Genomic DNA, 19,984 nt, shown 5'->3' with positions numbered 1-19,984 from the left:
GCCCATGCATCATGCCCAGAGCTGCTCGTGCACCCAGCCCGCCTCGGTGCGGCGGTACAGCAGCCTGAGGTGGTTTCTGCTCGGCTCGCCCTGCCAGAACTCGATTTCGCTCGGCTCGATCCGCCACAGACTCCATGAGGGGGACGGCGTGGTGGGGTCGGCGTCGAGGCGCGCACGCGCGGCGGCAAGAGCCGGCGCCACTCCGTCTTCCCCGACGACCTGGCTCTGCCTCCCCACAAGCGCCAGCGCACGGGCCTCGACCCCGCGCGTGGCGAAGTCGGTCGCGCTCTCCTCTGCAGACGCGCGCACGGCGGTGCCACGGATACGCACGGCGCGCGCCAGCGAGACCCAGTAGAAGGAGAGCGCGGCGCGCGGGTTGGCGGCCAGCTGCCGCCCCTTGGCGCTTTCGGCGCCCGTGGCAATCTCGAACGCGCCGGACGAGGTCACGTCCTTGAGTATGAGGATGCGCGCATCTGGCCACCCCTCGGGCGTGACGGTCGACAGCGTGGCTGCGAGCGGCTCGGGCACGCCCGCGCTGATGGCGGCTTGCAGCCACTCGAGGAAGAGGGCTCGCGGTGAGTCCGGCGCCGTGGCGAGGTCGAAGGGCGGGGCGGTGCCCGTTATGGACGGTATGGCGCGCAGCTGGTCGCGGAGGGAGGTCATGGTGATGAGTGTTGGAGGAGTGTTGCAACGAGTTGCGCTTGTCGAGTCGATATCGGTGAGCTGCTGCCTGCGCGTCGCCATTGTCGCGTATGACGCAACGGCGAAGTGAGTGGTCGCCTTTGGTGGAGGCGGCCCACGTGGAGTTACGTAACCTACCCTCCTTCGACGCGCCCAGTCTTGAAATCGCAACTTTGGACGACGAGACAAGGCTCGACTCATCGACACGAACCCGACCTTCCCTCCTTCACTCTCATTCTTGCCATTCCCATGCTCCCGACAGCAAATACGCTGCGGGCAGCAACGGCACTCCGAGCATCCAGCTTGATACCAACAGCAGCGACACACACCATGCCCACACTGCCGCCGCAGGCCGATGGCGAAAGCGAGCCCCTCGGCCACCAACAAGAGGATGACGGCAGCGGCGTGCGCGAGGCTGACGACAACGTCGGCCAGCCCTCAACGAGCACCGCCGCCGCCGACGCACCGCATATCCGTGACTCGTGGCGCCCAAACGCACCTGCGCCGTCGCGCGGTGCGCCTTCCTGGCGACCCTCGCCGCCCGCTACGTCCCAGCCTCCGATCATGCCGCCCTTCCCTCCACCCCATGCGCCGTTCCACACTAGCGCGGCTTCCGGATTCCCCCCTCGCCCCCCATCACACGACGGCAACTGGCGCGAGAGGAGAGCGCCCTCGGAGCCCAGCTCGGACGATCGGGTGCGCGATCGCTGGTCTCCGTCCTGGCCGGCGGAACAGGTCGAGGTGCAGTATCGCCACGAGGAGCGCACCCGCAGCGGTGGGCGCTTTGCGCCGTCTTCTTCTTCAGGAGGCCGCTCGCCAGCATACAACCGCAGCTCGCCTGGACCCATGTCGCCGCCCCAGACGGGGTCATTCCGCGGTCTCAACTCTCCCGGACGGTCACGGCAGGACTCGCCTGCACCGGTCATGCTTCCCCCTGGGCCTTACGTCGACATCTCGCGCGAGGCCGTTCAGCACAGCGAGGAGCCGACCCCCAAGCTCCTTGTACTCGACTTGAACGGCGCCTTGGTGTACCGCACGGCGCACACAGGAGCTGCCCGCAAAGCGTACCCACGACCCTTTCTCAACTGCTTCCTGCAGTACGTCTTCCTCCCGGAACCGGAGGGGGGACCAAGGCCGTGGGAGGTCTTCGTGTGGTCGTCTGCGCAGCCGCACAATGTGCGGCACATGGTCGAGACGACCTTTGGGGAGCGCTGGATTGAAGGCGTTTGGACTGAAGAGGACCGCCTGAGCAAAGTCGAGCGCGAGCAGCGCGGTGAGGGCAGGCTGCTCGGAGTCTGGGCACGCGATAAGATGAACTTGGGCAACGACTACAGTGAGCGCGCTGGACGCAACTGGGCTAACATCAAGACCGCAAGGTGCAGACCACCAAGGACCTGCGCAAGGTCGGCGACCACTTTATTTACGACCTGAACGACTCGCGGTTTGACGAGAGCAACATGGTCCTACTCGACGACTCGCCACTCAAGGCCGTGTACCAGCCGTGGTCCCAGATCGTCATCCCAGAATTTGACAAGCCCGAATACCAGGCTTCGAATGTGGCGGCCCAGCGATTGAATGTTCGCAAAGCCTCTGGCAAGCCAGTGGGCAGCGAGAAAGACGGAGGGAGGTCCCTCAGAAGCAAGAGTCAGGCTACGACCCCACCAACGGCCTCCGAACTTGCCGACGAGCCCGGTCTCGACAACATCCTCCTCGCGGTCATTGGTATCTTGGAAGAGTCTCGGCATGTGCAGAACTTCCCGTCCTGGGTCCGCCGAGGGGGCATCCAGCACCCTGGCAAGCCTCTTGGGACGGTCGGAAACAGCGACGTCACGCTCGAGGACCTCCCGTCTCACGAAACCTTCGAGCACTGGTTCAAGGACAAGGACACGCATAGCTACTGGGCTGAGCGTGGAATCGAGGCGCTCAACCGCAAGGGGATTGAGGTCACACATGGCCTCAACATTGGTGCCAGTGGCGAGGCGATGGCTCTCGGTGAAGGTTCTGCCTCTCGCACCCGCCAAGGCACCCCTCCGGCGCCTCGTGCTCGCCAGCATACACCCCCTGCGCCTCGTGCCCGCCCTTCACGAAACGCACGCAGCCAATTCCCTGGATATGGCGATGCTGAAGACGGTGGGCATGAGGCGCAGATCGCGTTCAACTTCTTGAAGTCCATCGCTGACGGGAATCGTCGCCTTAATCGCGGCCAGCAGAAGGTGCTCCAGCGCGCAGTGAGCGTTCTCACAGAGATGGGCTATGGACCCGTCCCTGATGACCCCGCCGACTACTCCATGGAGGGGGACGATGCCTATGACGAGGAAGGCGTCGTCCCCCGTGAGCAGTGGGAGGCTGCCACCGGAGGCACTCCTCCGCCCGACTCGCACTTTCAGCAACCCAACTCCGACTTTCAACAATCCGACTCGCACTTCCAGCCGCCCGATGACTCTGCCCATGGCATGGATGTGGAGATGCAGCAAACGAATGTCGTCGTGCCACCTCCGCAGACACCACCCCGGCCGTCGGCTGCGTCAGGCGGTATCCATCCCGACCGTCTTCGCGAGCTTGCGCTCAATCCGCCGTCACCCAATTCCCCAGAAGATAAGGTTGACCCCGGTGTCGCCTACGCCGCGGCTCGTAGCAACCGAGGGAACGATACGGTGCCCGGGCCCCCAAAACCTGCCGCCCGCCCTTCAAAAGCTACTGCCCGTCTCGCGAACGCTACTGCTGGCCCCTCGAAGAAATCCAAGGCCACTCCCGTTGTCGCCGCTCCCGCGCAGCGCATGTTCTTTTCGCCGTTCCCCGACAACGACGAGCTACGCTCAAAGTTGGGCATTGCTCCGTTCTACCAGACCGAGCCGAACGCTGCTGGATCAGTCGACTCTCTGCTGGAGGCGGACAAGACCGACATTCGATTCCTCCGCCGCCTGGACGAAATGGGGCTGGAGATGACCATGGCCCAGGCTGTGGCCGCTGAGAGCTTGCTCAAGAAACTCGTGGCGGGTGCCGCCAGTGAACAGGACAAGACGACCGTGGCAAATGTGGTGACGCTTGCGAGGCACCGTCTTGGGCTGGTTGTCGCCCCCCCTGGCCCATCGCTGGAGGCTGTTCTTGCAGACTACCAAGCCTTGGGGATCCCGGACAAGCAGCCGTCAAAGAAGCGTGCCAAGCCCGGCGTACTCACGCGGTCTGCCCGGCGCAGCATGGCGAGGGCCCAGGCGAACGACGAGCCGCCGTTCATGAGTTTCGATGATCTGCTCAGGTTTGGTGGCCGCCCCGAACCCGGTACGGCTGCACCGAAGGCTGCACCAGTCAACCCCAAGGCGAAGGGCAAGGCTGCGGGCAAGGCCAAGGCCAAGTCGACGACGACAGTGGCGGCCAAGGCGACAGCGGCGCCGGCCACAAGGGCGGAGGGGAAGAAGAGGCCGAAGCTCACGGCAGCACAGAAAAGGGAGAGGAAGGAGGCCGCAGCGTAGAACTAGACGGGGTGTAGGTTACCTGTAATTAGATACATTAATGTCTCCTGTACATATGCCAGTAGGCGACCAATGCACTGTCCTGTGGACGAAGAGCCAGCGGGCGTAACTAGGCTTTCAGTGCGTCCGAGACACGCTTCGCCGCGTCCTTCTTGTCGACGAGCGCGCGGGCGTCGCCAAGGCGCTCCCACAGCCCCTTGATAACGACACCCGTCACGCTCTTGCTCTTGCGCTGGTCCTCCGGGAGCCCAGCAACAATCTCGTCAATGATGGCCTGGACGGCCTCGGGCGTCGGCGCGACGGGGAGGAACGAGCCGAGGAGCTTGATCTCGGCGTTGAGCGTGGCAAAGTTCTCGGCGTGGTCGCCCGGCGTGCCGGGTGCGTAGGCCTCGGCCGCTTGTCTCTGCACACCGTCAGCACCACCCCGGCCCAACTACCCACCCTCTTGTCAATCCCCTTGCGGATGGTGGTGACCACCACCTCGTGGCTCGCGTCCTCGTTGGGGTTCTCGCTGCTCTTAACGTTGTAGGTCACGTCGGCGATGATGGCCTTGAGGGCGGACACTGCGCCCTTGTCGCGCGCCTTCATCGCGCCCTTGAGCCCGTCGCGGAGGGCGAGCTCGAGCGCGGCCTTTTCGAGGCGCGGCGCCGTGGTGCTGAGGGCGCGGGCGGCGCGGGGCGCGGCGCGGAGGGAGCGGAGGGCGAGCATGGTGTACGTGGTGTTTTGGACTCGACGTCCTCGACGTCGCCGACTTTGAAATCTCGTCGGATGCCGAGGCCGATCGGCGCCGTCGAGGCACCCGTGGGAGAGTTGATGGATCGCCGCTGGTGGAGGTCCGTCGAGCGGCAACACCGACGCAGAGGAAGGCTCAGCTCGCTGCATCGTCCATCGTCCATTGCCCATCAGCTCACGAAGGGCAAGCGCATCAACATGGCGGCAACGGCCCCCGCACGCCGCCACATCCCCTACCTCTCCTTCCACAAGACCATCATCCGCGAGATATGCCGCCCGCAGGGCGACCACCTGCTCATCATGGCCAAGGGGCTAGGGCTGCGGCGGGTGGGTCGGGGGGTGGAGCGACCGCTGACATCAGGTGGTATGCGCGCTGCTCAAGACGTATGACCGGAAGGAAGACCTCGTTATCGTTGTGCGTACGACTGCTGGGGGGGAGGGCGCCGGCTGACGGTGCGCTACGCTAGATCAACGCAAACCCCGGCGACGAGGCAGGCATCGGCGACGAGCTCGGCATCATGGGCGTGCGCGAGCCCGGCTTCCGCATCCTCACGTACGAGATGAGCACAAAGGACCGCGAGGAGATGTACCGCCGCGGCGGGCTGTTCAGCGTCACGTCCAAGATCCTCGTGACCGACCTGCTCAAGGGGACGGTGCCGGTCGACCTCATCACGGGCATCGTCGTGCTGCACGCTGAGACGGTGCGCGCCGGCAGCTCTGAGGAGTTTGCCATCCGCCTCTACCGCCGTAAGAATCAGAGCGGGTTCTGTAAGGCCTTCTCGGACGAGCCGGAGGTCTTCGCCCACGGCCTCTCGCCGATGAAGGACATGCTCATCAATCTCAATATGAACGAGGTGATGATCTGGCCGCGGTGAGTGGGTGTGGAGGGAGGGGAGCGATGGGAGGGGAGCGATGGGAGGGAGTGATGCGGAGGGGTGTGATGGGGAGGGAGGTGATGGAGACGGGAGCTGACGGCTAGCTACAACGAGGCCGTCAAGACAGCGCTCGCCTCGCGCAAGGCAGACGTCGTCGAGATGTACCAGCCCATGACAGACCTCATGCGCCGCTGCCAGGACGCCATTACCGAGTGCATGGAGGCGATGCTGGTGGAGCTGAAGCGCGACCACTCGCTGGTGGGTTGTGCTGTTGGCTACACAGCTGACACCGACAGAACCTCGACCTCGAAGACCTCACGGTCCGCAACGCCCAGTTCAAGAACTTTGACACGATCGTGTTTATGCGTCTAAGGCCCGTGTGGCACAAGGTCGGGATGAAGACCAAGATTCATGTCCAGGCGCTTGCCGAGCTGCGAGACTTGCAGACGTAGGTGTCCTCTCCCTCGCCGTACCTGCTGACCCCTCAGATGGCTCCTCGAGTACGACTCTGCCACGTTCGCAGCGTACATCAGCACGCTCCAGCGGCAGCACTTCCGAGCGCAGAAGAAGACGTCTGGTGCGGGGCAGTATCTCCACGACTGGTTCAATGCCAAAGCGGCCGCACAGCTGGTCGAGGCGTCGCAGCTGCGTGTTTCGCGACCGCAAGTCACTATTGAAGGAACCGCAAGCACGCTCATCCCCGACGGTGAACGGCACCGTGAGTCGAACACCACGACAAATGGGCAGACCGCGCGGGACGAACACGCCGAGGACATGGAGGCTGTGCGGGAGATGGAGGAGCGGCTTGATGCGCCAATGGGAGGAATACCCACCACAGAGCAGGACGACGACGAGGTCATGGCCGAGTTTGCTACGCAGATCGAGACTGTCCCACATAACGCTGGACACCAAGCCGCGGCGGACGATGACGACGATGTGCTCCACGAGGTGACGGACGCACCACCGGTGTTCCGCCCGCTTGTTTTCTCCCTCGAGACGGACCTGAGCTCTCGTGTCGCGAGCAGGATACGAAAGGGCCACGAATCGGTGTTGGAGGAGCAGCCCAAGTGGGCACTACTGGCGCGGGTGTTGAAGGAGATCGAGGACACGATTGCGCGGGTATCCGACTCTCATGCTGGTGGGTGTGGGCGGTGGTGCGGAGCTGATGGCAGACCAACCCGGCACCAACACTGTGCTCGTCATGACATCGTCCGACCTGACGTGTCTTCAGCTGAGGCAGTACCTAACGACGATGATGCCCACCGACCCGCCATTCTCAGCTGGCGCGGGGAGAAAAATGATGGAGACGCTGTACCTCAGCAACTGGCAGCACGAGAAGAATGGTCAGCGGCTGTCCAACCCGTCGCGGTACACCGACGGGGTCGCGGGAGACCAGGTCGCAGCACGCAGCGGGCTAGACGAGAAACGTATCGCCGCGCACCGTGGTGCACCGAGTTACAAGCGCCGGCGACGACGTGCTGGCGCGCCTGTCGGCCCCGGACGGGTCAACGAGCCGTGAGTAGCAATGAAGGGCGGTTAGCTGATGCTGCAGCTCGCTCAAAGAAGACTTGTTCAAGGAGCTGTCGGCGTTCGAACCAGACGGAGATGATATGGAGGACGTGCAGGTACAGTGGGCGCTGAATGAGTGAGCTTTCCGACATCATCTTAGAGCTTACGACCAGGAGCCTACAGGAAGTTGGAACCTCGACACAGCCGATCCCAGTGGCAAGCTCCCCTCCTCCACTTGCTACCGACGCCACGTCCAGTCTGCTTGCCCGCGCCGGCGTGATTGAAGAAGATGATCTCAACCCGCGGTGGAAGGAGTGGATGTTGGGGCAGGGTATGCTGGAAGACTGGGACACCGACTACGGCCTGCTCGAACCAGAAGACGCAGTCATTATCCGGCCGTACGGCGGTGAGGATGACGATATCATGCTGCAGGAGCTCCGGCCACGCTTTGTCGTCATGTACGAGCCCAACCTTGCGTTCATCCGGCGCCTAGAGGTGAGCTGACATGTTTTGCTCCTAGCTGACCCAAGGTGTACAAAAACTCGAACCCTGGCCTGCCTCTACGGGTGTACCAGATGACCTACACCAACTCGTTTGAGGAGGACCGGTTTCTCGCGACGATGGCGCGCGAAGGCGAGGCATTCAAGAAGCTGATCGAGGACCGAGGGGTGGGTTCTGACCTGATCACAACTAATGGTACAGGGAATGGTCATCCCGATCTACAACAACAACCCCCGTGCGCCGATGCGAGACACGGTCACGCGATCCCGGACGACGTACTCAACGAGGAATGCGGGCGGTGGCGAATCCGAGAAGGAAGAGTCGAGGGTGCGTAGGTCCGGTAGTCACTTCTAACGCTCAGATCATCGTCGATATCCGAGAACTGGGCGCATTTCTTCCGTCGCTAATCGACGGCGCTGGGATTCACGTCATCCCGGCGACACTGACTGTGGGCGATTACATTCTGTCGCCGAAGATGGTTGTCGAGCGCAAGGCGCTGCCAGATTTGGAGCAGAGTTTGGCGAATGGCCGATTGTGAGTGGTGCGGTGTGGGTGCTCGCTCATACCCCAGGCACACGCAGTGTGAGGCTATGAGTGCGCACTACGAGGTCTGCATCCTGCTCATCGAGTTTGAAGAGGACAAGTTTGGGATGCGGGTGAGTGTGATGTCGCGCAGTTGCATCGCATACTTACACGGCTAGACCAAAGCCGACGCCGAGCGCGACGCCTCTGGCCGCCAGACCAGCGAGCCCGACAACTGGCAGGACACATTCTACCTGCAGTCCAAGCTGGCGCTCCTTGCTCTCCACTTCCCCCGACTGCGCATCATCTGGTCGTCGTCTCCGCACGAGTCGGTCAAGATCCTGTCCGACCTCAAGCTCAACCACGACGAGCCCGACGAGCTGACTGCCATTCTCAAGGGCACGGCAGGCGACGAGCCGGACAGTGTGCGCCCGAGTGTCGAGAATGCCGCCGCGGTCGAGATGCTGCGTGCGATTCCTGGTGTCTCGGGACACAACGTGCGGCACGTCATGGCCAACGTCGAGACGATCCGCGAGTTTGTGGGCCTGGGCGAGGAGCAGGTGAAGCGTATCCTGGGCGAGGAGAATGGGGCCAAGGCGTTTGCATTCATGCACGGCGACGGGCGGTGAGGTAGTTGAGTATGCATTGTGCCACTGGTCCAAACGCGGCCAAACGCCAAACGCCACACCATAGCCGCGTCGAGCGACGTATCGAGGCGTCATGGTTGTCTCGTGACGTCAAGGAGGGCGTGCCTGGGGGGGTAAAGGAGGGCAAAGGGTGCAAGGCCCCGGGCTGGGCTGGAATGTCGTGATTGGGTGGGTAGTGGCATCAGTCCAGGGTGCAGTGTCTTGCACCCGAGGGCTCGGCTGGCCTGGGTGATCAGCTGACCAGGTCGACGAGTTTGGGTCCCTGGCTGGGTCTTGCCGTCTTGTTCTGCTACTGTGCGGTACTGTGCGCAGTGCTTGGTCCCCGCTTGGAAATCACAACAATGGATTGTTATGGTTTGGTTTGACGGCGCGCGGGCCACTGAGCGAGAGCGCGACAGAGGCAGGCCAAGCGAAGCGAAACGAGCAGCGGGGCGGGCGGCGCATTGGCACACACTGCGCATTGACAATTCGACCCACCCACCCACTGGAGGTGTCCTGAAAAAAGACCCCGCGGGTCACCGCGCGGCGCGGCGGCCAGTGCAGCGTGAAGCAGGTGACGATCGGTGCGGGGGGATGCAACAGGCAACAGGGCAGCGAGCGACTGTAGGGGCAGATGCGCGATGGGCATGCATGCAGAAGCCGGCCCACCCCAAGGTCTCCCCCACCCCCCGCCTAGGAACGCGCTTCCACTGTCCCGACGACCCAATTGGAAGGTGGTTGGGTTTGCGGGGCCTGGAACCAGCGAACGACAGACTGGCCGACGACACGGCCGCTGATCGCTCTCCTGGCTGGGATCCTGGCTGGCGCGCTGGCGGCGGCGAGCCTGGCCGCCTAATGCTTTCGCCTTCGCCTTCCCCCGCGCTCCCTCCCTCCTCACGCGACCCCCCCTTCCCCACTAGCTCACCTCCCACACACCACCCACCCTCGCCGCATTACCCAATCCATCCATCCACTCCCTCACCCGCCCACCCACCATCACCATCACGACCATCGCACATCTCGCACCCATCACCCCAGCACACAACTCGCACGACCCCCTCCCCCCGCAACGCACGCACGAGCGCACGCACGAGCAGCCGGCCAAACCCACCCCGCAGGCCAGCTTATCGCCAGCGCACGTACAGCCCCCCAGCCCAGCGCCAGCCCCACCACCCCCGACATGAGCGTAGTCATGCCGCTGCCCCCCGCCCCGGCGCCGCGGTACGCCTTCTCGCGCTCGTCGACACCCGGCGCCCGCGGCTCGAGTCCCACCCCGCCCTCGTCGGCACGCTTACACTCGCGCCCGGCCACCCCGCCGCCGGGGGCCGCAGCGCTCCCCCCCACCGGCCTCCCGGCCCACCTGCTCGCGACGAGCAACGGCCTCCAGGCGCTGCACACCATCTCGGCCCCGCCGACGCCCATCAACACGACGCATCTTGTTCCGCTCCCCCCGGCCACGCCCCCGCTCTCCCCCCTTGCCGCGACGGGCATGGAGCGCTGCCGCTCGTCCGAGGCCGTACTCTCCCACTCGCACCACCACACCCGCAACCACACGCACAATGCGAGGGATACGACACCGGGCAGCATGAGCGTGGACACGACCCCGCGTAAGGCGCATCACATGCTCTTCCCCGCTACGCTGCCGCCGGCCGAGGCACCGGCCGACGAGGAGGAGGAGCAACAGCAGCAGCAGCAACCTGCGGCGGAAGAGGTGGATCTCGCTGCGGCGGCAGAGGCAGCCGCGACAGCCCGCGACGCGTCCGAGATCGCCGCAGACGAGCGCATGGATATCGACGAGGTAGAGGTGCCCATCCCCGAGCTGGGGCGGCCGACGAGCGACGACTCGGCAGTGTGGGGAATGCCAAAGTGGGGCTTGGAGGACGAACGGCCAGAGGTGCGCCCCGGCGTGCGCCTCGTTGGAATGGAGGAACTTCCGGCGCTCATCGAGCGCCACGCGCTCCTCGACACGCCAAGCCAGGTCCTCTTCCCCTGGCTCCATGGCATTGCAGACGACGGTGCAAAGGGCAGGGAGATGGGCGCTTTCTTCGGCTACGGCCCTCCCTTTGAGCCTCCTCCCTTCCGTGGCCTCTCGGTCGTGCTTGCACCGCCCCACCCCCTCGACCGTACCGCCCACTCGCCGACGGGGACGGTGCACGAGTCGCACTCGCGCCCCACACCCCAGCGTATCCCCGCCGACGGCCTCCTCTCGTCGAGCTCGAGCGGCTCGTACCAGTCCAACGGGGCGGCCACCGACTCGAGCTCGCCGACGACGACGGCAGAGTCACTCGCGCCACACACGCCGACGTCCACGCTCGTCAAGCTCTCCGAGGGCCTCGTCGTCGTCGCAGAGGTCGACTCGGACGGAGACAATGAGGTCACAGAGGCCGACGTCGCCATGCACCCCTGCGAGTCGAAGCGCGTCTCGCCCCTCGTCGGCAGCATGGCGCTGCCACTTTCTCCCGGCGCTGCGGCTACTGCCCGTCTCGAGCCCCCGCCCGATGCCATCCTCGACGACGGCAGCGAGTCCGACTCGGACTCGTTCATGTCCGAGGAGGAGACCCGCCCAACGTCCATCCTCCTCAATGCGGTTCATGCCCAGGATGTCTTCGAACTGCCCATGTTCCCCACCGCCCCAGGTCGCCGCCCGAGCTACGCTCGTACGCCAAGCGACCAAACCGGCCACAGCCGCCCTGCTGGACACTTCCGCCTGCCACGTCTGCCAAACCAGATCAACCTCCGCAATCTCCACATTCAGCAGATCAAGTATGCTTCGGTCTCGGACATCATCATCTACACCCGCCACGGTGTCGGTCCTGGTGTTCTCGAGATTGCCGAGGCCGTCGCGAATGCCCAGGACGAGCTCTACCAGCAGCGCCTGCACGAGTTTTACGAGCACTTCTCGGGACGCGGCGAGGGCGAGGGCCTCGACCGCCCCGTCAAGTACGGCGTGTGGGTTCTCGTCGAGCCGTTCGCCAAGCTCGAGCGCTTCTGCCCCCAGTATGTCAACATCGACTCGGAGGGTAACCAGACGCAAAACTCGCGCCAGGTCGACCTCTTTGAGCGCGAGGCGTACGAGAGCCGTGCCATGACTCGTGCCACGCAGGTCCTCGATGGGTTCTGGGTCGGAAACGACACAGACGTGCCCGGCGGTGCAGACGATGGGGCCGGAGGCGAAATTCCCTTCGAGCTATGCGTAAAGGCGTCTGAATGTTCCGACATGCCGTCGACCGCAACCCTGGCCATGACGTACCGCCAGCTCGTCGCACTCGATCGCTCCCGCCAGTCATCCGAGTCTGAATTATCGTGGTCGTCGTCGCCCGCCACGTTGGCACTGCGCAACCTCCTCTCGCCGTCTGCCTCGCAGGCGGCCCCGGCCCTCCCCGAGCCCCGCACTAGCCTCCTCGGCACGTCGCCCGACGAGAGCCACATCTATGCGCAGCAGCATGCGGTCGAGAACCACTATGTGGCGCTCGAGTGTGCTGGCTCGTGCCGCACCATCACTGGCCAGATGCGCAACCTCGCGACCATGACCGAGAAGGTGCTCGAGCTCGTCAGCTTCCTCCGCAAGGTGGTCGAGGGTCGCGACAAGACGGGTGTCAAGCGTCTCGTCCTCGTCCACTGCCAGGACGGCTACACCGAGTCGAGCATTGTCGTCCTCAGCTACGTCATGTCGGCGCTCGGCGTGTCCCTCGCCGAGGCCTACCTCCACCTCCAGCTTCAGGCCAAGCGGTCTTTCTTCCTCTACCCGACCGACAAGCCGCTTCTTCGCAGGATAGAGGCTCGCCTTGCGCAGGAGCGCCGCGACCGTAACCTCAGATCACGGTCATCGTCCAACGCATCGACCTCGTCGGCGACGGCCCTTCCTAGCCCGACATCTGCCTCGCGCTGGAAGCCTTGGGGCTTCATACGTGGCGGCGGTCAGGTCGAGGAGAAGCGCCAAGAGGAGCCCGTTTCCAGAGGCGCTTCGCAGCCGAACGACGTTGCCGACAGACTTGCTAAACATGCGGCCGAGGTGCAGCCGCAGGGCTCACCCCAGGCGGCACAAGAGGCAAAGGTCTGGTTTGACGACAAGCGATTTGACGGCTTCCCGTCGCGGATCCTCCCGTTCCTCTACCTCGGCAATTTGGAGCACGCCAGCAACGCGTTCATGCTCAGCTCGCTGGGTATCACGCACGTCGTGTCCGTTGGAGAGAGCCTTCTCGACGTGCCGTCGGAGCATGACCCCATGCACGGGTACATTGGTGCCAACACGCTGGCATCAGAGGCGCGCGCCGGCCGCATCCAAGTGTAAGTGGCACACGGTTTCAATACCGTGCTAACAAACCCCAGGCTCGACCTCGCCGATGTCAGAGATGACGGCAATGACCCCCTGCGCCCAGTGATCGCCCGGGCATGCGAGTGGATGGAGCAGGCCCGCGCTGCTGGTGGCAGTGTTCTGGTGCACTGTGTGAGTTGGCTCATTGGTTTATCCGCGAGCGTCGGCTAACGAGGATCAGCGTGTTGGTGTCTCGCGTAGTGCCAGCATTGTGGTAAGTGATGATTGACCGCTGCCGTATCGTGCATGGTACTAACCTGATCGCAGATGGCCTATCTGATGAAGTACCGGCGCATGGGCCTCATGGACGCTTATCTAGTTACTCGTGCACGCCGCTTGAATGGTGGGTTCCGAGCACTGTGGCAGCGACTAACTCGCCAGTTCTCATTCAGCCCAATCTGCGCTTCTTCCACGAGCTGTTCGGGTGGGAAGCCGAGCTTGCCCGCACCGAGGCCGAGGAGCGCGAGGCGCGCCGCAAGGAAGCAGAGGCCAAGGGCGTGCGCAGCCCTGCAGCACTGGCTCTGCTGGACAATGAAATTCCACCGCGGCCCATCCTGTACTCGTGGCCAACGTTCTGCCGGGATGTGGTGAGTCGCGCTGCCGTAACATGCGGCGACTTGTCGACTGACCATGTGCAGCACTGTCTGAACCGTCGCTTCCTGTGCAACTAGACGGCGACGAAACAAGCAAACATGTTTGATACTGGGCGTTGTATACGCATTGAACCCTCCCCCCATCTTCTCGTCATACCACCACCACCACCACCACTGACTGGCCCTGCCGTCTGTTGTACAAGTCTCCTCTCGTGTCCAGTTGTCGCTCGATCAAATCTCCCTCTCCCCACCCACGTTGCTCTGATAAGACCCCCTGATTTTGCTAGGTCCTGGTATTCGTTCTGATGGTACATGACATGTGACGGTTGCAAGCGGTGTGGGGGGTGGTGCATGCGAGCAGTGGTTGCCACAGGCCGGTGGGAAAGTAATGTCGAGTTATTGTCGGCGATGAATGCTGATTAGGCCTTAGGCCACTTTGTTCTAGACTGGCGACGCGGTGTTGCAAGTGGCAAGTAGCAAGTAGCAAGTGGGAAGTGCGATCGGCCACCCAGCAGTGATGTGATCGAGGGGAAGGCGGCAGGGCGGCGGCAGCAGGGGCAGACCCAGAGGCACAGGGCCCAGGCGCCATCATTGCAGCTTGTTGACGAGCGCAATTTTCGCCCGGCGCCGCACCCTGCAGTGGCGCCTGGCGCCGGGGAGCAGGCAGTATGCGCGCTAGCATGGCCCGCGCCGCCCTCGGCGGATGCTTGGTCGCCGCTGCGTCGCTGCGTCTCGGCGCGTGGTCGTGGTCGTGGTTCCGCCGGCCGGCCGTCGCCGGGGACTGGCGGGGCGGGGAAGCGCAACAGGCCAGCAGAGGTGCAGGCAGGCTCCTCGTCGTTTCTCTCCATCCCTCCGTCCGGCGTCGAGCCGAGCGGCCGTCGTCTACTCTACTCGCGCCCCCCCGCGTCGACATCGCAGCAACGGCCACATACACGGGTGCGCCGAGCCTCGCGCACGCACACGAACGAGCGCACGACCGAGCGCACAAGCTGCCGACTGCACAGACGGCGCTGCCCTCGCACGCGCCGACCGCGGATCACTAGGGGTGAGTGTTTGGAGCGAGACGGCGCCGGTGGACATTGGTCGAGGCTGCTCGCGGCGCGGCGCTGCTCGCTGCCCATCACCCCATCACGTTGTCACCAACGCCCGCGCCGAGGCCCCCCCCCCCCCTCCCCTCCCCACAACTCACGCCTCAGCCCAGCCCCCTCGTCGGCCTCGTCTTCCCTCGGCGTCATCTCACGCCTCTGTGCCGCCGCCGCCGCCGCCTCCTCCCACCTCCCCACGCCACCCACGCTCAATTGCATCACGTCGTACTCTGGCATTCCTTGCGATCGAGCAGCGCGCCAGCCCAGAACAACTCAAAACAGCGTAAACGAAATCTGGCCCCGCCCGCCCGGCCGGCTTATTTCAGTACGACGACGACCTGGAGACGACTCCGACGACATCGTTGCGACAACATCAACAGCGCCGCACCACCTCGCCGCTGACTCTCGGCCTCGGCCCAGCGCACGGCTCGAGTCTTGTCGCCGAGCGCCGCGGTGAAAACGCCGGCCCACTCGGTCGTGACACTCGCAAACCCCTCGCCGCCAGACCAGCCAGACGGTAGCGCAAAATGCGCCCATCGCCCGTCGCGTCGTCCTCGCGGCTGCCAATACCGCCTCCCCCGCGCGCGCCGCCCGCCCAGGCGCGCCGCCGCCTCCGGAGGCGCGCCGCAGTGCTCGCCTTTGCGCTTGCCGCGCCCCAGCTCGCCCTCGCGTCCCCCGTGCTCCACCGCCCAGATGGCGCGCCGGGCCACGACCCAAGTACGCGCGACCCGCCCGACGGCTTCCTCGACTCGGCCGTGCTCTTCGGCCTCCAGTTCCTCCAGGGCGTGGCGAGGAGCGCTGGGGATCTCTGGCACGGCCACGCTGCTCACGAGAAGCGCCACTGGGCAAACATCGACGTTGTGCGATACAGCGCGCCCGGACGGATCGCCATGCCCGGTGGCCACTTTGAACTCCGGCAACGCATGAACGCAGGCTTTGTCGTCCTCTCCTACCTCATCTCCCTTGTTGGGTCGCTGTGCACGCTCGAGCTGTTGATACGCCGAACGTCCAACCGCGGCGTGTCCAACATTGTGCTCCTGGCCGCCGCCGGCATCTGCTTTGGCGCGGTGTCGACCTTTGCCATGCACTTTGTCGGCAACCAGTCGCTCTCGCTCCACCACCCGGAATCGCACGACTTTCCCATCCTCTACCTCTCGTACTCGGGCGGCTACACGGTCCTGTCGCTCGTCGCGTCGTGCAGCGCCATGACGCTGGCCTTCTTCATCATGGGCACCAACATTCGATTCCGAGAATGGAGGACGTGGCCATGGGTGCCAGGAAGCAGCGAGCGCCGGCGGCGAGAAGGCCTCATGCCCCGCGATGACTACGCGCGGTGGAAGCTGCAGAAGTCGAAAATCCGCAAGTCGGCAAACGTTTCGACAATCTTCGCCCAGGCCGGAATGGTTGCATCGTGGTCGCTGATGGAGTCTCCACGCGCACAGCGCACGCCTCGCGGCTGGCGAGACCTGTTCAGGGTGGGCGGGCCGTCGACTCCAGAGTCGGCCGTTGACACGGTCGACACGGTCAGTATCACGTCCTTGGGCGACGACGAAGACGACATTGTCAAGCGCGACAAGGAGCTCGGTGAGCTCGACTTTAGGCTCGGCCGCAGCGCCGTGCGCGAAGAGATGGAGCGCCGCCAGATGCGCGCCGACTCGCCACAGTCCGAGGAGACGCCAACGCAGTCGACAGAAACCTCGATCAGCTTGCCCCCCGCACTGGCCGTGTCCCCATTGGCGGCCTACTACCCGACAACAGCTCCGCGCCCAGAGACTCAGGCTCCACGAGACGACGAGAAGGGAATGGAGGTGTTCGCCCCAGGCTACTCGTTCCCGCCCAGATTCGGCGCCGTTGACAACGACTCGACAACCCACCTGATCCCACGGACCGACCCTGTCGCCGAGAGATCATGGCAGGCCGCTATCAACGCCCAGCCCGTCGCGCCGATATACCTGCCCTCGACGGCACCAGTAGTCGCAGCGAGGCGAGCGTCGCTGCCGGCCATCTCGCCTTTGCCGCCATCCCGTCCTGCCGTCACGCTCTCCCGTATCCAAAGTCTGCCAGAGGAGCAGCCAGTTGCTCAGCTCCCAGCGGTTCAGCACGTGAAGGGTGCGGCCTCGCACCACTCGTCGACCCACTCGTCCGAGGGCGGCAAGGAGGACCCCAACAACCGTGGCTCGAGCTCGGACGAGACAATGTCGACAAACCAGTTTGCCCGTTTGGAGAACATTGCGTACGACGAAGAGGCCGACAACATCAAGCCCATGAGCTGGCGAGAGACACTCCGTAGCAAGCTGCAGCAGGGCATCCCGCTTACCCGCCTCGAGATGGTGGAGCGGTTCCTCGGCCTCGACGTCGTGACTTGGGGCGATGTCATCAAGATTGCGGTCACTGGCATGATTGCTGGCTGGGGAGTTGCTGGAATGCGTAAGTCGAGTCTGAAGACGATGGTGCTCACCGCCAGACTACATCGGTCAAGTGTCCATCAACGACATCCCGTACATTGCCTACCGCGTCGGGTACGTCGTCGGCTCGGTCATCATTGCCTCGGGTGCCGTCATCATCGCCCTGTACATCATGTTTATCATGCTCCGCCCAAAACTCAAGCACTCGTGGATCTCCAAGATTGGCGTGGCTGTCATTCTCGCCGGTGCCGTGTGTGGCATGCACTACACCGGCATGAAGGGGACCATTTACGGCTGGCCCCGTGACCGCAGCCCGAACAACGCAAGCGCCATGAGTGGGACCAAGCGGGCAATCACCGGGCTGGTATCGGCGCTGGCGTTCGCCGCCTGTATCGGTGTCGCCAGCTTTGTGGGCATCAACTCGATCCGTGACCGCAAGGAGCGCGCCCGCCGTCGCCGAGTGGTCGTCGCGTCAATCCTCATCGATGACCAGGACCGTATCCTGGTCAGCGCAATTGACGGCGTCCTGCCAATGTGCGACATTGCCTCGCTCACCCCAACCGATGCCATTGGAAAGAAGAAGGGCAAGCGGTACCACCGCCGCGCTCCGAGCGTGATCAGCTCGTCGGGCGAGTCGTCGGTGCTTGGCGTCGACCTCACCACTGGCAACGAAGCGTTTGTCCAGGCGATGAAGATGTCGTGGTCGTGGAGGAACCCATTCTGGTCCTCTTTGAACCCGTACGCGTCGCGCTCCGATCTTGACGGCGGTGTTGGCAATAGTCCGTTCGCCCAGCTCGTACCCAGTGAGGGCCTCAAAGACGGTCCCCTCAAGGATGCTCCGCCCCACGTCCCACACCGCAGCTCGGTTGCCACGGCTGCCGAATCGACCATTTCCAGTGTGGTGCCACGCCTCAGCATCGCCCGGTTCCTTGAGAAGTTTGCCGTCTCCGCCACTCAGTTGTCGATGCGCCTAACTGGGCAGCAAGATGGCATCAGCCGCCTCGGCGTCTTGTACGACCGGATCCTGACGACCGGCTGGGTCCGTCTGCCCAACGGCGATGCCACCGTGTCCAAGGGCCAGCTCATCTTCCTCGTGCGACGCGTGACATCGTCCCAGGAACGATCCGACCTCTTATCTCGCCACTTTATCTTTGCCGAGCCCAACGCCGTCGCCATGGCGCTGCACAAGACGCTCTCGGCCCCGTACGACCACGTCATGCCCATGCTCGAGGACATGAAGACCTTCTGCGAAGGGACCATGCGCATGAGCTTGCGCGCCAACACTCTCTACGCCGGTGTCGCGATCGTGCAAGCTACGCCATTCGACGGCCTGCGTATTCTGCTCAACCAGGGCAACCGATCGCAGCTGCCTATGCGCGAGGTGTGCACCTTCTCCACCCTGCCTGGGCTTCCTGTCAATGTCGCAGAGGGCTTGGCAGGGACGCTCGAGGAAATTGGCGAGGCTGTCACTTGGCTCGAGGGCATGAGCTTGTTGTCAGTGGTCACTCGCAACATGTCGCCGGAGAACACCAGAGTCGGCGGCCCGCGTGTCGGACGCCTGTTGGCTGCGCTGGAGCGGGCGGTCGTGCCGATGCTCGACCAGCTGCTGTCCCAGGACGACATGGCGTACATCCTGCCGCGTCTGACACTGCACCCAGTGTTGGTGCCCCTGACGCCTGCTGCGCCGCCACGCATCGGCACTCCTGGCTGGGCAGCGCCCCACGTCGTCGTGTTTTACGCCAACTACGACGTCGCAGTCAACTCGTTTGCGGACAAGTGGCTGCCGTTCTCGCTGTTCCGCGCCCAGCACGAGTGCGTCATGGCGCCCAAGATCGACGGTATCAACCGGGCAATCGAGGCGGCCGCGGTGCGCTCGCCGGCGCCGCCGACACCGTCGCCCGGGGTCTCGCCTATGCTTTCGGCAGTGTCACCGGACCCGTCCAAGTACCACTACGCACGCCGCCCCAGCAAGGTACAGTTTGAGGTGCCCGCAGAGTCGGGCTTGGCGACGTACACGTTCCCTCCGAAGGAGGGTGGTGGTGGTGGTGGTGCTGCGACGCTCTCGCCCCCACCGCCCTTGTCTCCGACTGCGGTGGTGACCGGAAGTGCGGCGCCGTTCCCGTTCTCGAGCCGCGACCGGGCGCCACCGCGCCGGTCGTCGCTCGCCAAGACGCTGATGCGAGACGACGGCGAGTATGGCCGGCCCTCGCGCGATATGCGGACGCCCGGCATTGCGACGTGGGACCCGAACTGGCTCGTCCACCTGCTGCGAACTCGACTGCGAGCAGACGCCTAGGCGCGGCGGCGGCTTCGCGCTGCACATTATCTCTTTCCTTCATTCCACTCCCCCATGGCATTTCCGCATCTGTCCCGTCTGGGCTCCATTGGATCGATTGATCACTGTTGTTATACTAGTACCAGTACCATTTGTGGTAGCGTCGAGCGATGCAGGGTTGGCTCGTAGTAGAGGGGCGCGGTGGTGACCGCGAGGGTGCTGCGAGTTGTCGGAGTGGTGACAGCGTGCCCTGCAGTGGCGCTGGGCGTGGCGCCGGGTGGCCGCAGCGTGGCCGCAGCTGCACCGCCCGTGTCGCTATGCACGGGGTGTGGGTGAGTGGTGGGGCAGGCAGTCGCCGTGAGTCGGTGCGTCGGCGGCGCGCAGCATGCATACCC

The 19,984-nt window shown here is 64.3% G+C and overlaps 6 protein-coding genes across 6 annotated transcripts; 4 read left to right on the top strand and 2 right to left on the bottom strand.

Annotated features, from left to right (window-relative positions):
* Positions 1-9: 9 nt before the first annotated feature.
* Positions 10-663, bottom strand: Q8F55_004208 (uncharacterized protein; the record flags this gene model as incomplete). The annotated part of the gene is made up of 1 exon (XM_069352729.1): positions 10-663. One exon carries the CDS (start codon positions 661-663, stop codon positions 10-12), a length of 654 nt encoding a protein of 217 aa, XP_069210147.1.
* A 348-nt stretch (positions 664-1,011) lies between these two features.
* Q8F55_004207 (uncharacterized protein) lies at positions 1,012-4,151 on the top strand (the record flags this gene model as incomplete). Its single annotated transcript, XM_069352728.1, has 2 exons — positions 1,012-2,014; positions 2,050-4,151. The coding sequence occupies 2 exons, from the start codon at positions 1,012-1,014 to the stop codon at positions 4,149-4,151; spliced, it is 3,105 nt and encodes a 1,034-aa protein (XP_069210146.1).
* A 109-nt stretch (positions 4,152-4,260) lies between these two features.
* Positions 4,261-4,859, bottom strand: Q8F55_004206 (uncharacterized protein; the record flags this gene model as incomplete). The annotated part of the gene is made up of 2 exons (XM_069352727.1): positions 4,261-4,554; positions 4,593-4,859. 2 exons carry the CDS (start codon positions 4,857-4,859, stop codon positions 4,261-4,263), a joined length of 561 nt encoding a protein of 186 aa, XP_069210145.1.
* Positions 4,860-5,081: 222 nt separating this feature from the next.
* On the top strand, positions 5,082-8,919 carry rad16 (DNA repair protein RAD16; the record flags this gene model as incomplete). The annotated part of the gene is made up of 14 exons (XM_069352726.1): positions 5,082-5,210; positions 5,266-5,298; positions 5,351-5,754; positions 5,863-6,016; positions 6,055-6,206; positions 6,247-6,896; positions 6,931-7,273; positions 7,311-7,403; positions 7,441-7,762; positions 7,798-7,935; positions 7,970-8,095; positions 8,130-8,302; positions 8,340-8,424; positions 8,470-8,919. 14 exons carry the CDS (start codon positions 5,082-5,084, stop codon positions 8,917-8,919), a joined length of 3,252 nt encoding a protein of 1,083 aa, XP_069210144.1.
* A 1,177-nt stretch (positions 8,920-10,096) lies between these two features.
* PPS1 (tyrosine/serine/threonine protein phosphatase pps1) lies at positions 10,097-13,902 on the top strand (the record flags this gene model as incomplete). The annotated part of the gene is made up of 6 exons (XM_069352725.1): positions 10,097-13,203; positions 13,246-13,363; positions 13,413-13,445; positions 13,499-13,574; positions 13,613-13,818; positions 13,870-13,902. 6 exons carry the CDS (start codon positions 10,097-10,099, stop codon positions 13,900-13,902), a joined length of 3,573 nt encoding a protein of 1,190 aa, XP_069210143.1.
* Positions 13,903-15,436: 1,534 nt separating this feature from the next.
* Q8F55_004203 (uncharacterized protein) lies at positions 15,437-19,610 on the top strand (the record flags this gene model as incomplete). Its single annotated transcript, XM_069352724.1, has 2 exons — positions 15,437-17,336; positions 17,374-19,610. The coding sequence occupies 2 exons, from the start codon at positions 15,437-15,439 to the stop codon at positions 19,608-19,610; spliced, it is 4,137 nt and encodes a 1,378-aa protein (XP_069210142.1).
* Positions 19,611-19,984: the final 374 nt, after the last annotated feature.

The sequence above is a fragment of the Vanrija albida genome (assembly GCF_041260175.1).
Source record: "Vanrija albida strain AlHP1 chromosome Unknown contig_3, whole genome shotgun sequence".
Taxonomy (NCBI): Eukaryota; Fungi; Basidiomycota; class Tremellomycetes; order Trichosporonales; family Trichosporonaceae; genus Vanrija; species Vanrija albida.
The sequence above is the reverse complement of the archived record's forward strand: the minus strand, read 5'-3'. Positions and strand labels throughout refer to the sequence as shown.